The sequence below is a fragment of the Carcharhinus amblyrhynchos genome, chromosome 1, assembly GCF_965287045.1.
Source record: "Carcharhinus amblyrhynchos chromosome 1, sCarAmb.v2.hapA, whole genome shotgun sequence".
In the NCBI taxonomy this organism is placed as follows: domain Eukaryota; kingdom Metazoa; phylum Chordata; class Chondrichthyes; order Carcharhiniformes; family Carcharhinidae; genus Carcharhinus; species Carcharhinus amblyrhynchos.
Genome location: NC_137324.1, coordinates 14,777,349 through 14,792,234, shown reverse-complemented (window position 1 = coordinate 14,792,234; position 14,886 = coordinate 14,777,349). Strand labels below are relative to the sequence as shown.

The following is a 14,886-nucleotide window of genomic DNA, read 5'->3' as shown; positions in this document are numbered from 1 at the left end:
TAAAGTTGCACTAATCTCATTTTCCAACATCTATTCCATATCTTTGAATTTATGATATTCAAAGTGCTTATCCAAATGTTTTTTAAGGTTGGTAGGCTTCTGGCCTTCACTACTTTCCCAGGCATTGTGATTACAGTTATAGCCAACAATATATTCTTTCATTCAAAGATAAATTGCTCTACACTGTATGAGCCATTCTGAGTAGCAGAAGGTACTTTAATAATGAGCAAGCCAGGTTTTTCAGGAACCAGGGACCAATCTTAATAATTGTAGTTTTCACAGCATATGAAATATTTCTTCAACTTTCTCTTTCTAGGATTATCTCGTTAGAAAGTCACACAAGCAAATTCCTCGTTAAAACAGTAAGTTAAATTTCCTTTGTTTCCCTGCCATCTGTCAAAAATGTTTTAAAACTTACAATTGAACATGACAGGCTTATAGTGGAGATAGATTAATTACATTATGAAGATGTTGTGCACTTTTGGTTGTATTTATGTCCTGACAGTGCAACCACTCCGTAGTCACTTTAGTTTAAAATGGAAATGTGCAAATTTTTAAAAATGAAATTCTGAATGCCATAATCCTGTTCCTAAAGTTCTAATAGGAGGTTCTATATAGAAATTTAGTGCAGAATTTTAGCAATCTGTTTTTTGTTTTATATTTGCACCATATGTTGCTTTTGTGTTCCTCCCCATTTTTGTGTTTTGAACAATCTCTAGATGCGGTTGCAAGATTGTGAGAAATTATTTTCTTGAATTCTCTGAGCAACGTTGAATTGTTTCACTGTAAAGGGAGTGGTCTACAGGGCTATAGATCAAGAGCTGGAAAGTAGGATTAGGCTGTACAGATCTTTTGGCTGGCTTGGGTGCAATCAACAGAATTATCTCCTTTTTGTGTTGTAAATTTTCTGTGCTTTGAATCTCCATTTCCCAATTTGTAAATAATCCTTGGTCGCCTTCTTACTTAGGTTTTAGATGCGTCATCACATTGTTAGCATAGATGATAGGTGTTGTAGCTTAATTACTAATTTGGGGTACCATTATGAATCACCAAATGATAATCAACCTCAAAACTCTGCTGATTGTTTTTTTGTTGTTGCTGTGTCTGTTTTTATTTTCTAGCCTTGGTTTGAGTTTGGGCAACTGAGTGGCTTCCATTTCTAATTCTATTTAGGCATCCATGACTGTGTATGACATTCCAGATTTAACAGGAGGAAAAGGGACTCTGGGGTCCATAGTGTTTTCTGAATCATTCCTGGAATCAAAGCTGTTCCTCAAAGAAAATGGTAAGTGGAATAATTTGTGGTGAGTTTATTTCTCAACCTATTTCATTAAAGAAGTATTATTTGTTTGTTTCATTTCTCCCCTTTTGCCATTTTGAGGAAGAGTGGGGGGGAAAGGGGTGACATGGTGGCACAATGGTTAGCACTGTTGCCTCACAGTGCCAGGGCCCTGAGTTTGATTCTGGCCTTGGATGACTGTGTGGTATTCTCCCCATATGGGAAACCTGCATGGGTTTCCTCTGGGTGCTCAGTTTTATTCCTACAGTTCAAAGATGTGCAGATTGTAAATACATGGGGTCATGGTGTTGAAAGTGAGGAATGTTTTGGAAAATTTTCTGAAAAGATAGATTATTGCTGACTAGTCTAGAATGATATTTGTGGCAGTCACGCAGGGTGTAACTATAGATGTTGACAGTGGATTTGCAGAAGGCATTTAATGAAATTGTGCACAAGATTATCTGCCAAAAAATAAAGGCAGACCACTAAGCTAGTCTCAATTGCCCGCATTATCCCTATCTTTGCCCATGTAACTGTCTCAATGCTTTTTAAAAGATAAAATTGTACAGGCCTCTACTACTACCTGTGGCAGCTCGTTCCAGGCATTCACCATCCTCTGTGTGAAAAAATTGCTCCTCTGGACCCTTCTGTATCTTCCCCTGTCACCTTAAAACTATGCCCAGTAGTTTTAGACTGTCCTACCATTGGGAAATAATGTTGACTATCTAGCTGATCTATGCCCCTTGTTATGTTAAAGACCTCTAAGATCACCCCAAGCCTCCTATGCTTCAGGGAAAAAGGTCCCAATCTATCCAGCCTCTCCTTACAAATCAATCCATCAAGTCCCGTAGCATCCTAGTAAATCTTTTCTGCAGTCTTTCTAGTTTAATAATATCCTTTTTATAATCAGAACTGTACACAGTTCTGATCATAACTGTAATGGGTGATCAGAACTGTACACAATATTTCAAATGTGGCCTTACCAATGTCTTGTACAACTTCAACAAGACATCCGAACTCCTGTATTCAATGTTCTGACCAATGAAACTAAGCGTGCTGAATGCCTTCTTCACCACTCTGTCCACCTGTGACTCCACTTTCAAAGAGCTGTAAACCTGTACCACTAGATCTCTTTGTTCTATAATTCTCCCCAACATCCAACATTAACGAAGTAAGTCCTGCTCTGGTTCCATCTACCAAAAATGCAGCACCTCGCTAATCACTAATTCTCTATTTGCCATTCCCTACTCTGAATTTAACCTTGGGTTTCGATCCCCTTGCCAATCTAGCTTAAACCCTCCCCCAACAGCATTCAGCCAATCTCCCTGCAAGGATGATCATCTAATGCTGTTCAGGTGCAGACTGTGCAACTTGTATAGGTGTTACTTTCACAAAAACCAGTCCCACTGCCTCAGAAGTCTGATGTTTCCCTCCTGCATGAGCTTTCTAGCCATGTGGTTTAATTGCTCAATTCTCCTGCTTGTGTATTCACTTGCACATGGAACTGGGAGTAATCCTGAGATTTTAGAGGCCTTGCTTTTCAGTCACCTACCTCGCACCCTGAAGTCTGGTTTCAGGATCTCATCCCTTTCCTATATAAGTCAGTAGTACCAATGTGGATCATGACCTCTGGCTGATCACACTCCCTAGAAGAATATCCTGCAGCTGTTCTGTTACATCCTTGACCCTGGCACTGGGGAGGCAACATACCATCCTGGAGTCAGGCCTGTGGCCACAGAAAAGACTGTCTGTCCCCCTAACAAACGAATCCTCTATTACTGCTGTTCTTTCCCTCTTCTTTGGCACTCCTGTACAGCATAAACTTGGTTTTGCCTGCACTCCTCTGAGGAACCAACACACACATCGGTACCCAAAACTGAAAGCCGATTGGGACCCCAGGGGACTCTTGCATTACCATCGAATCGTCTTGGACTGCCTGGCAGGTATCCATTCCTTTCCTGCCTCCAGACTCCTAACCAGTGGTGCAGTGGTATTTTCACTAGACTAATGATCCAGAGATGTAGGGTAATGCCATTGTAAATGTGGTATGGGAGGAAGTGTTTGAAGCAAATGCTGTAAATGCATTAAGGGAAAGCTAGATGAGCAAATGTGTGAGAATGGGATGGACGGTTAACATGATGAATTTAAAGTTTCCTTTAAGGCACTCCTTACAACCAACCTCTTTGATCAAGCTTTTGATCATCTGACAAATCTTTCCTTACGTAGCTCAGAGACGTAGTTGCATTATAATCCTATAAAGTGCCGTGGGACATTTCATGACATTAAAGGTGCAATGTAAATATAATTTGTTTGACATTTAAACAAAATAATGAGTTGTTGTACCTTTTTCTGCACTGCAGATGGCACTGTCTCTACAGATAGCAGCTTCCTGATACTCACAGCAACTGTGCCTCGTTATGTCTCCTGGATGGTGAGTAACTACAAAAACATGTATTCACAGGACATTGATATCGCTGTTTATTGCAGCAACCTAAAACTAATGCATTTTATTACTGTTGAGTAAATTTAACTGGACCAGTCGAATAAATATTGTGGCTGCAAAAGCAGGTTAGAAGCTGCAAATTCTTACTTATGCCTTACTAATTACTTGTTACACCTGTGTGCTGACATTTTGTGACTCATGTACCCAGATTCCTGAGTACTGCAACATTCTGCAAACTCTTTCCATTTAAATAATATACTCCATTACTATACTTCTTTTTCAAATAGACAGCCTCACATTTCCCCAGATTATACTCCATTTGCCAAATTTTTTGCCTTCTCATTTAACAGATCAAAATCCCTCTGCAGACTCTTTGTATTCACCTCACAACTTGCTTTCTACTTATCTTTGTATCATCAGCAAATTTATCTCTTCACTCATGCCCTCAATACAGATCCTAAATAGTTGAGGACCCAGCACTGATCCCTGTGGCACTTCACTAGTTACAGTTTGTCATCCAGAAAATTACCATTCATCCTGACTCTGCTTCCTGTTAATTTAATTCTCTAGCTATATTAATATGCCACCCCGTCCCTCCAACACCATAAGCTCTTGTGTAGTAACCTTTTATGAGGCATTTTATCAAATGTCTTTTAGAAATCCAAATACATTATTCCTGCTGGTTCACCTTTATCTACCCTGCATTTACATAGTGAAAGACTTGAATAAATTTGTCAAATAATTTTCCTTTCACAAAAGCATATTGATTCTGCTTTTCTAAATGTCCTGCTGCTACTACTTTAAAAATGGATTGTAGCATTTTCCCAATGACAGACATCAGGTGGACTGACCTACAGTTTCCTGCTTTCTGTCTCCCTTTCTTGAATGGAGGTGCTACATTTATGGCTTTCCAATCCACTGAGATCACAATCAATGCATCCACGTCTTTTACATAGAAACATAAATACGTAGAACAAGAAGCAAGAGTAGGCCATTTGGCCCTTCGAGCATGCTCCGCCATTCGTTATATTCGTAGTTGGTCATCAAATCTGATATCTTTTCCTCCTCCCCTGCCCCCCAATGTACTTGATCTCTTTATAGCCAAGAGCTTTTCCTAATTCCTTCTTGAAATCACACAATGTTTTGGCCTCAACTACTTTTTTTTGTGGTTGTTAATTCCACTCCTTTCCTTGCCTTCGACCTCCCCAGGGGGGCCTCAGTGGCCTCTGGTTCTCTGTATGTGATCCTTGTCAGAAAAAACCTCTACTGGTAAGGCAACAAAGGCAAGTGAGCCTGGACGATTGTGTCCCAGGCTCATTCAATCAGTGTTAACTGCATTAAAATTTGATTTATGCAATTTTGCCGGCGGGAGGCTGAATGGGCCAGATATCAAGCGCCAGTTAGACTGTGAGAGGTGAGAAATCAGTTGAAGTGGTAAAATCACCCCTAAGGTGTTGTGAATGATGGAAGAATGCTGATAGGGTTGAAGGAAGAGGTGATATGTTTGGTGGCAGAAATGGCAGAAGAGGATCCTTTGAATGTGGAGGTTAGTGGGTTGGTAAACGAGGACAAAGGGCTCTTTTGTTGTTCTGGGAGGGAAGGAAGGGGTGAGGGCACAAGTGTGCAAAATGGATCTGGCAGGATTGAGGGCTCTGAACAGTAGTGGGCGGCAAAGGAACAGGCCCTCCAAGCCTGTACCAACCATGCTGCCCAATTTGATTTAAACCACCCCCCCGCCCTGCCCTGCCCTTCCAGGGGCCATATCCTTCTTCCCATCCTATTCATGTACTTGTCAAGATATCCCTTAAAAGTCACTATAGTATGTGCTTCCACTACCTCCCCTGGTGACGAGTTTCAGGCACCCATTAGTCTCTGTGTATAAAAGAAAAATCTGCCTCATAGATCTCCTTTAAACCTTGCCCCTCGCACTTTAAACCTATTTACTGTATATTTCTTGTCTGTATTAAACCTTCCAAAATGCATTATCTCTCATTTGTCTGGATTAAACTCCATCTGGCATCTCTCCGCCCAAGTCTCCAACTGATCTATATCTTACTCTATCCTCTGGTCGTCATCGTTATCCGCAAATGTGCCAACCTTTGTATCGTCCGCAAACTTACTAATCAATCAAGTTACATTTTCCACCAGATCATGTATATATCTTACAAACAGCAAAGAACCCAGCACTGATCCTTGAGGAACACCACTTGTCACAGCTCTCCATTCAGAAACGCACCCTTCCACTGCTACCCTCTCTTTTTTGACCGAACCAATTTTGTATCCACTTTGCCAGTTCACCTCTGATCCCATGCGACTTCACCTTCTGCATCAGTCTGCCATGAGGGACCTTGTCAAAGGCCGTACTGAAGTCCACGTAGACAACATGCGTGGCCCTACCTCATCAATCATCTTCATCACTTTTTCAAAAAACTCAGTCAAGTTTGTGAGACACAACCTCCCCTTCACAAAACGATGTTTCCTCTCACTAATACATCCATTTATTTCCAAGTGGGAATAAATCCTGTCTTGAAGAATCTCTCTAATAGTTTCCCTACAACTGATCTAAGACTCACCAGCCTGTAATTACCTGGATTATTCTTGCTACCCTCCTTAAATAAAGGAACAACATTGGCTATCCTCCAATCCTCTGGGACCTCCCCTGTAGCCAGTGAGGATACAGAGAGTTCTTTCAAAACCCCAGCAATTTCCTCCCTTGCCTCTCTCAGTATTCTGGGGTATATCTCATCAGGCCTTGGGGACTTGTCTACCTTAATGTTTTTCAAGAACCCCAATACCACCACCTTTTTGATCTCAATATGGCTCAAACTATCTACACATCCTTTTCCAGACTGATCATTTACCAAGTCCTTCTCTTTGGTGAACACTGAGGCAAAGTACTCATTTAATACCTCGCCCATTTCCTCTGGTTCCACACAGATTCGCTCCCTTGTCCTTGAGTGGGCCAATCCTTTCCCTGGCTGCCCTCTTGCTCTTTATATATGTATAAAAAGTCTTGGGATTTTCCTTAATCCTGCTGGCCAATGCTTTTTCATGACCCCTTTTAGTCCTCCTTACTCCTTACTTAAGTTTCTTTCTACTTTCCTTGTATTCCACACTTGCTTCATGTGTTCCCAGTGCCCGAGCTTTGACAAATGCTTCGTTTTTCTCTTTGACTAGGCTCACAATATCTCTCGTTATCCAAGGTTCTCAAAACTTGCCATACTTGCCCTTCATCCTTACAAGAATGTGCCGGTCCTGAATCCTTATCAACTTACACTTGAAAGCCTCCCACGTACCAGATGTTGATTTGCCCTTAAACATCTGCCCCAATCTTCTTTCTTCAGTTCTTGCCTAATATTGTTGTAATTAGCCTTTCCCCAATTTAGCACCTTAACTTGAGGACTACACTTGTCTTTATCCATCGGTATCTTAAAGCTTATACAATCGCTGTTCCTTCACTGTTGGGTCAAAATCCTGGAACTCTCTCCCTAAGAGCACTGTGGGTGTACCTACACCATTACATGTACTGGTTCAAGATGGCAGTTTATCACGTTCTCGAAAGCAATTGGGAAGAGAGAATAAAAAAAATTAAGAAGTGTTGTTGAGGTATTCTACTATTTCAAATATTTTCTATTCATGATCATTTCTTCCCATAAGGTTGAAGATGCTGAAGTGAAACTTTCTGAAGAAGCACAGCACATAGTAAAGGTAGGTCCTTAGTTTTGAATTTTTAAAAATTAGTAGTTATTTGGCTCATAATTTTTAGCAAACATATTTTCACAATGACCATGTTTAATTTGCTGGAATGGAAATGCTTTGGGAGTTTAAAGTATGAAAATGGCTAGTAATAAGGGAAATGATATTTTGCGATTTTATGATCTGATTCTGCAATCGTGGTTCCATAGGCTATCATCATAATTGCAGGTTGATTTTTGTATTCTTACATAGCTTTACTGTAACACCCTCAGGATTTTAGTTTTCATCAGTTTAAAACAACACTTTGCTTCAATGACCAGAGTTCATTATGCAATAACTGAACAAAGTTTGTCCTATGATTACAGTGGCCAGAATTCTGTGTGATTAATGTGCGTGCATGCCCAACCTGCGCTTGCATGAGATAATTTCAGTATGCCTCCTGATGCCATTGTGCATGCAACTAATATTGCAGTAGGTGGCATTTACAAGCATGCCCTCTCACACTTCATAAAAGGCCAATAAGGCCATTAATTTAATAATTGAAAGCAGTTTTATGTTGGCCACGTGCTCTTGTGGTCATTACACAGGCAATGCAGGTAGATGGCCAACACGCTTTCCTTGGGTTCTCATTCAGGAGTGGGATAAAAAAACCTTTAGCGTAAAGGCTCTGTCTCTTGAGAGTAGATTAAAGTTTATTACTGTGAAGTTTATTCTGTTTGAGAGGTTTCTCTGTGTTACAGAGTGTTGTAGTAACAGCTGTCAATGTAATATATTACCAGTGTCTTTGAGTGGGTTTGCACATGTCTGTGACATTGACAGTGCAGGCTTTGGAGAAGTCTGCAAGCAAGACATGTTCTCATTGCTTTTTTTTTGTTGCTCTTGCTGTTGGTTAGTTATTGCTGTTTGCAAACTTTGTTGTCTTAAATAAAGAAGACTGTTTGGTGCTTTCAGTTGCTTTTATTGTGGGTTCAAGTTTCCCCATGTTTCGGCGATGAGACGGTGAAGGAAATAAATTTTTCAATGTTCAGCATGGCAGCAAACAGTGAATTCATGTCATAAATTTTGTTAGCAGCATCATGGCTATGTTCAGGACAATCGGCAAGTTTGAGAGAAGCGAGGTATGGGCTGAATACGTGAAGAAATTGCAACACTTGCTTTTAGTGATTGGAAGAGCTGATGAGGCAAAGCAGTTCTCCGTTCTCCTTGTGTGGGGCAAGGACCTACAAGTTGATGAGGAATCTGGCCACATCTCAAAATATGTGGAGATGCTGCCGTTGGATTGGAATAAGCACAGTAAGAAGTCTCAACACCAGGTTACAGTCCAACAAGTTTATTTGGTAGCACAAACCATAAGCTTTCGGTGCACTGCTCCTTCGTCAGATAAGTGGGAGTTCTGTTCACAAGCAGGGCATATAAAGACACAAACTTAATTTACAAGATAATGGTTGGAATGCAAGTCTTCACAGATAATCAAGTCTTAATGGTACAGACAGTGTGAGTGGAGAGAGGGTTAAGCACAGGTTAAAGAGATGTGTATTGTCTCCAGCCAGGATGCTTAGTGAGATTTTGTAAACTCAGGCAAGTCGTGGGGGTTACAGATAGTGTGGCATGAACCCAAAATCCTGGTTGAGGCTGACCTCTTGTGCGGAACTTGGCTATTAGTCTCTGCTCAGCGCTTCTGCTTTGTGGTGTGTCGTGAAGGCCGCCTTGGGAGCACTTAGCCGAAGATTAGAGGCTAAATGCCCGTGACTGCTGAAGTGAACAGGAAGAGAACACTCCTGCCTGGTGATTGTTGAGTGGCGTTCATTCATCCGTAGAGTTAAGATCGGCGCAACGTAGGGGCCGAAGGGCCTGTTAGTGCTGTAGTTTTTCTATGATTCTATGACTCTGTCAGCGAGTCAGTGAAGAATTGATGGGCTGAATGGCTTCCTGCATTGCAGGGATTCTACGATTTCTAGTTGTTGCCTGTTGAGCTGCACAATCTGGCTCTGACAAGGGGGGGGGATGCAATGGAGACTGAGGATCGCGAGGTAGCTCCAGACAAGAGGTTGAATCTAATGAGAAACCGGGGCAGGCACAAGATGAGGGCATGGAGGCAGATGTCTGGAACTTTCCTGGAAGCAGGGGGCACAAGGGAGACCTTGATTATTGTGCCCCTTCAGCATGGCTGCCACGGCATCGATTCCATCTCGTGCTAATGCCATAGTGTCTGTGCAAGAGAATTGTGATGCACAAACCTAGGACAGCAAATACCAACTGCAGGTTATGCAATGAAGTTCGAAGCTCCTGCTGCCCCCACTTTACATGATTACAGTAAAATCAGTGTGTATGTAATGTTCAAAGAAACAAACATGATACTTCCTGGTTTTAATAATCACATCACGAAGAGAGTTTTGAAATATGAACAAAAATAATGTCACCTGTTGCGCTCAAGATAGGTTTGCAGATGCTGCATCTTGGTGGGCCGCAAATGTCACCACTGGCACTGGAGGCTTGTTGACTCTCCCATCACCTTGATGACCTTGGCGATTGTCCTCTGGCTGGCTGGGCCTGAGTGGGCTCAACCTGGTTGGGGCATCCAACGCCATGGCTGGGCATGCCTCAATCTTTACATCTTATTAGCTGTTTCCCTCTTCGGGAGCTTCCTAAGAGGAATCCTTGGAGATGGCTTTCAGCTTGTGAGCAAAAGTCATTAGAACCTCCCGCTCATTTTGGACGGATGGGCACTGAGTAGAGAGACCAAGGACTCGATCTTACCATTTGGATTCTAAGTGCCGTAGCTGTGCGCAATTCAGATCTGACATGAAAAACTGAATATGCACTTAGCCTGAAAAAAGATTGCAAATCTGAATCATGCTGTAGGCAGGGCTTATCATGCCTGAAACTCTGCTTCTCTGATCCAAGCCTTTTTTACTGTGCATGCACAGTTGGAAAAAAAAATTGAAAAATGCTTCCCTGTCACATTACTCCCAGGCCATAAAAAGCAGATAAAGCAGCCCCGGAGCAATGACCCCCACAGACATTGCCCCACCCCCACAACATAACTGTCCCCCTTTATTGAACCCATTCTCCCTCTACCCAGACTGATTGCGACCCTATGTCGTGTTTCTCTCTCTCTCTCTCTCTCTCCCCACACCCACTCACACCCACCCACCCACCCACTCACACCCACTCACACACCCACCCACCCACCCACTCACACCCACTCACACACCCACCCACCCACCCACTCACACCCACTCACACCCACCCACCCACTCACACACACCCACCCACCCACTCACACCCACCCACCCACTCACACACACCCACCCACTCACACACACCCACCCACTCACACACACCCACCCACTCTCACACACCCACCCACTCACACACACCCACCCACCCACTCACACCCACCCACCCACACACACACTCCTCATCGGAATGATCTGGCCCACCTTCATCCCCCTCCCCGAAATTGATCTGCGTTGGGGAGCCTTTGGAAGCTCTGAACAAACACTTAAGCAGCTGCTGTGCGCAAAACGGACTTTTGCCGAGCATGGCTGTTTTGCGCCAAATCTGGACGGGCAAACACATCGGTAAAAGGAGAAGCAAGCGCTGGTAAAATTGGGTGGGCAGCCCATTAAGTCAATTCAAATTGCAGTTCAGATCGTGGCCATTTTTGGGTCTTGGTAAAGTGGGCATTTAAGCGGGCACAAAGCAATGGTAAAATCAGGCCCCAAGTGTTTCATCCATCTCTCTGGAAGACCCACAGTTGTGTGATTGACAGTTAAATGGTCCAGCAAGGGGTTGTTCAAGGGCAGTGAGGGATTAACAATATATACTGAGGTAGCCACTGATGCACGTTGCATGAATGAATAAAAAAATCACTGATGGTGACCTCCTGAGGCCATTGCTTGTGTGAGGGCTTGCAGATCTAAGTGCAACCTCCATGCCCCCTGTCTTTTTCACCCAGAGCTGTCTGTCCCTTATGTGAGTCGGCACTGTCCCAGTCCCAGTCCCAGTGGCCTCCGTGCTTGAGGTAAACAGTGTTCATGCTCTTAATGGACACCTCCCTCCCCCACTTCCCACCCGCATGACCGTGACAGAGACCAAGGTCTGCAAACCCTTGGAGATTATGGCCAGATGTTTCTGTGCATCCTGCTGAGCATCCAGCATATGCCACCTGATTGACGACCACAGAGGCTGTTCATCTGTTTTGGACTCTGGATGGTCCTGGTTTCCAAGAGTCCACCGATTGCTGGTAATTTGGGCACTTTGTTTTTGTTAGTTCCTCATGTGAGTGTGCCTTGCACTTCCTACTGTGAACTACCTTGTATGCCAATATCTAAAGCTCACTGATGTGCTTGTATCTGCACTGGAGCCTGGTTCAGAGAGTGGGTGTGATTCTACTAGTTACATCCTCAGAGTCCCAATGGATGATTTGTCCAACATGATTACCCTTTGTAAATCCAAGCTGACTTTGTCTGATTATACCACTGCTTTCCAAACGTTGAGCAATGAAATCCTTGACTATGGACTGTAGCCACTTCCCTAGTACTGATGTTAGATTTACTGATCTGTAGTTCCCAGTTTTCTCTACCTCCCTTTTTGAATAGTGGGCTTACATTTGCCACTCTCCAATTGTATGAACCATTCCAGAGTCCAAAGAATTTTGGAAAATGACCGCCAACGGATCTACTATTTCCAGGGTCACTCCCTTAAGTACTATGATCTGGAGGAGGGAACCGAGTGTATGGTGTCGAAATTTGCTGATGACACCAAGATTGGTGGAACGGCAAATTGCGCGGAGGGTGTGGAGAGTCTACAGAAGGATCTAGATAGGCTGGGCGAATGGGCCAGGAACTGGCAAATGGAATTTAATGTTGGCAAGTGCGAGGTGGTCCACTTTGGTAGGAAGGACTATTACTTACGTGGAGAAAAACTGCAGCAGGCGACGGTGCAGAGGGACCTCGGGGTCCTTGTGCATGAGTCGCAAAAACCCAGCCTGCAGTTGTAGCAGGTGGTCAGGAAGGCTAATGGGATGCTGGCCTTCATAGCGAGGGGGATTGAATATAAAAGTAGGGAGGTCTTGCTGCAGCTGTATAGGGCATTGGTGAGGCCGCAGCTGGAGTACTGTGTGCAGTTTTGGTTGCTGCACTTACGCAAGGATATTTTGGCCTTGGAGGGAGTGCAGAGGAGGTTTACTAGGCTGATACCGGAGTTGAGGGGGTTGAGCTATGAGGAGAGACTGAATAAACTAGGTTTGTACTCGTTAGAGTTTAGAAGAATGAGGGGAGATCTCATTGAGATGTATAAGATGATGAATGGGATGGATAGGATAGAGGTGGAGAGACTCTTCCCGCTCAGAAAGGACAGTAGGACTAGGGGGCACAGCCTCAAGATAAAGGGGGGGGTGGTTTAGAACGGAGTTGAGGAGGAACTCCTTCACTCAAAGGGTGGTGAATCTCTGGAATTCTCTGCCCGTTGAAGTGGTGGAGGCTGCCTCGCTAAATATTTTTAAGACGCGGGTTGATGGGTTTTTGATAAGAGAGGGGATTAAGGGTTATGGGGAGAGGGCGGGAATGTGGAACTGAGCCACGACAGATCAGCCATGATCTTATTGAATGGAGGGGCAGGCTTGAGGGGCTAGATGGCCTACTCCTGCTCCTATTTCTTATGTTCTTATATCCTTGGTCATCTTGAAGCCATGTCTCCATAATCCCAACTATATCGTACCCTTTACACCTATCTGTGCAACTAATTCATTCACTTTGTTTTGAATGTTGTATGCAAAGTCTTAAAAGCTCCCCTTTTAATGCTAATTGGAGTATTGTGTACGCTTTTGGTCTCCTTACTTGAGAAAGCGTGCACTGGCACTGGAGTGGGTGCAGAGAAGATTCACTAGGTTGAGAGGGTTGGCTTATGAGGAGAGACTGAGTAGACTGGGACTATGTGCATTGGAATTTAGTAGAATGAGGAGGGATCTTATAGAAACAAATAAAATTATGAAGACAATGGATAAGAAAAAAAACAGGGAGGTTCTTTCCATTGGCAGGTGAAAGTAAAGCTAGGGGACATAGGCTCAAAATAAGGTGGAGCAGATTTAGGACTGAGTTGAGGAGGAACTTCTTCGCACAAAAGGTTGTGAATCTGTGGAATTCCCTGCCCAGTGAAGTTGAGGTGACGTCATTGAATGTTTTTAAGGCAAGAGTAGATAAATTTTCAAACAGTAAAGCAATTAAGGGCTATGGTGAGTGGCGGGTAAGTGGAGCTGAGTCCACGAAAAGATCAGCCATGATCTTATTGAATGGCAGAGCAGGCCATTCTCCCGCTCCTAATTATTTTGTTCTTGTTGTGTTTCTATTTTTTTTAAACTGTGTTCATATCTGATTCTGGTTCTTGATTTCTCTGCCCATCACTTTTCTTCTTCTCCATGCTATCTTTTCCTCTTGTTCTTGATCCTCCTTGCTCAGGGTTCCCTTGTGCCTGCCGTATAACTTTAAACCCTCCCCCAAAACAGTTCTAAAACATAGATTTTACTGTAATCCAGGGAATTTCATGTAGATGGATGCCCCAGGAATACGTAATTACTAATTAAACTTTTGTTTAAGGGAGAAAGCTGTAATCATAAGCCTTGAAATCCAGGGGATGGTGGCCTTGAATGTTCTGGGGATGGACTGCGGTGGTTCTGTGAAATTGTGAGGTTCAGAGTTTTGATCAGTGAAGGGCTGGGAGATAAGGGTGAGGGAGAAATGGGATTTGCCCAAAACGAAATAACACAAGTGAGAATAATCCTTTCCAAACTCTAGGCCTCTGTTGTTCAATAAAGACAAACCAAGAATTAGTGCATGTTCCTGAGGTGGGTTACTTGAAGTTGAGTGCTACAAATGCCCCAGAGGCTATCATTTCAACACTCCTTGTGCTTTCCATTATAATCATTCATACCTATACTTTTGCTCTGTTTAATGTCATTCCTTAACTGGAATTATTTAGAGTTTGTGTACTTTACAAAATTTCAGCAGTTGAATACAAGCTCCTCAAGGGACAGAGATTGTACAGTGTGGTCAGTTGCAGCACGTAGACATTACATCCAATCAACCTATCTAATGTGGTTATTACAGTCTTACAGTGCAGTTCAAGTTTCAAACTTAACGTACTATGTACTTTAAATTTGCTTGGAGCATGAATCCTTATGTACAATATTAGAAAAGAGTAACTTTTTATAATATTGCAGATATGAATCCTAATTCTGTCATAAATCTTAATGGTTTCAGTGAGCATTATGGAATTCTGCTCTTTTATTTTCAGACAGAAGAAAGTTCCTTGGGAACTTTGCTTGCAAGTGGAGACTCTGCTTACCTTTGTTCTGGCAATTCAGTGGCCAGACCTGAAGAAGGTAATAATTGTTTTGTCAATTGGATCTATTTAAATTAATTTTTAAGGTTTTTTTTATTATGCTTGCACTTTGGAATGCCCTTAA

At 42.9% G+C, this 14,886-nt stretch overlaps 1 protein-coding gene across 3 annotated transcripts in view; it reads left to right on the top strand.

Moving 5' to 3' along the window:
• The window catches only part of dnaaf9 (dynein axonemal assembly factor 9), a 172,253-nt gene that overhangs the window by 64,805 nt on the left and 92,562 nt on the right, over window positions 1–14,886 (top strand). For all 3 annotated transcript variants that reach the window (XM_080194312.1, XM_080194221.1, XM_080194405.1), the window contains 5 exons: window positions 317–362; window positions 1,174–1,285; window positions 3,640–3,710; window positions 7,380–7,430; window positions 14,715–14,802. In XM_080194312.1, the coding sequence (XP_080050438.1) occupies window positions 317–362; window positions 1,174–1,285; window positions 3,640–3,710; window positions 7,380–7,430; window positions 14,715–14,802 (368 nt within the window). The remainder of the gene's footprint in view (window positions 1–316; window positions 363–1,173; window positions 1,286–3,639; window positions 3,711–7,379; window positions 7,431–14,714; window positions 14,803–14,886) is intronic.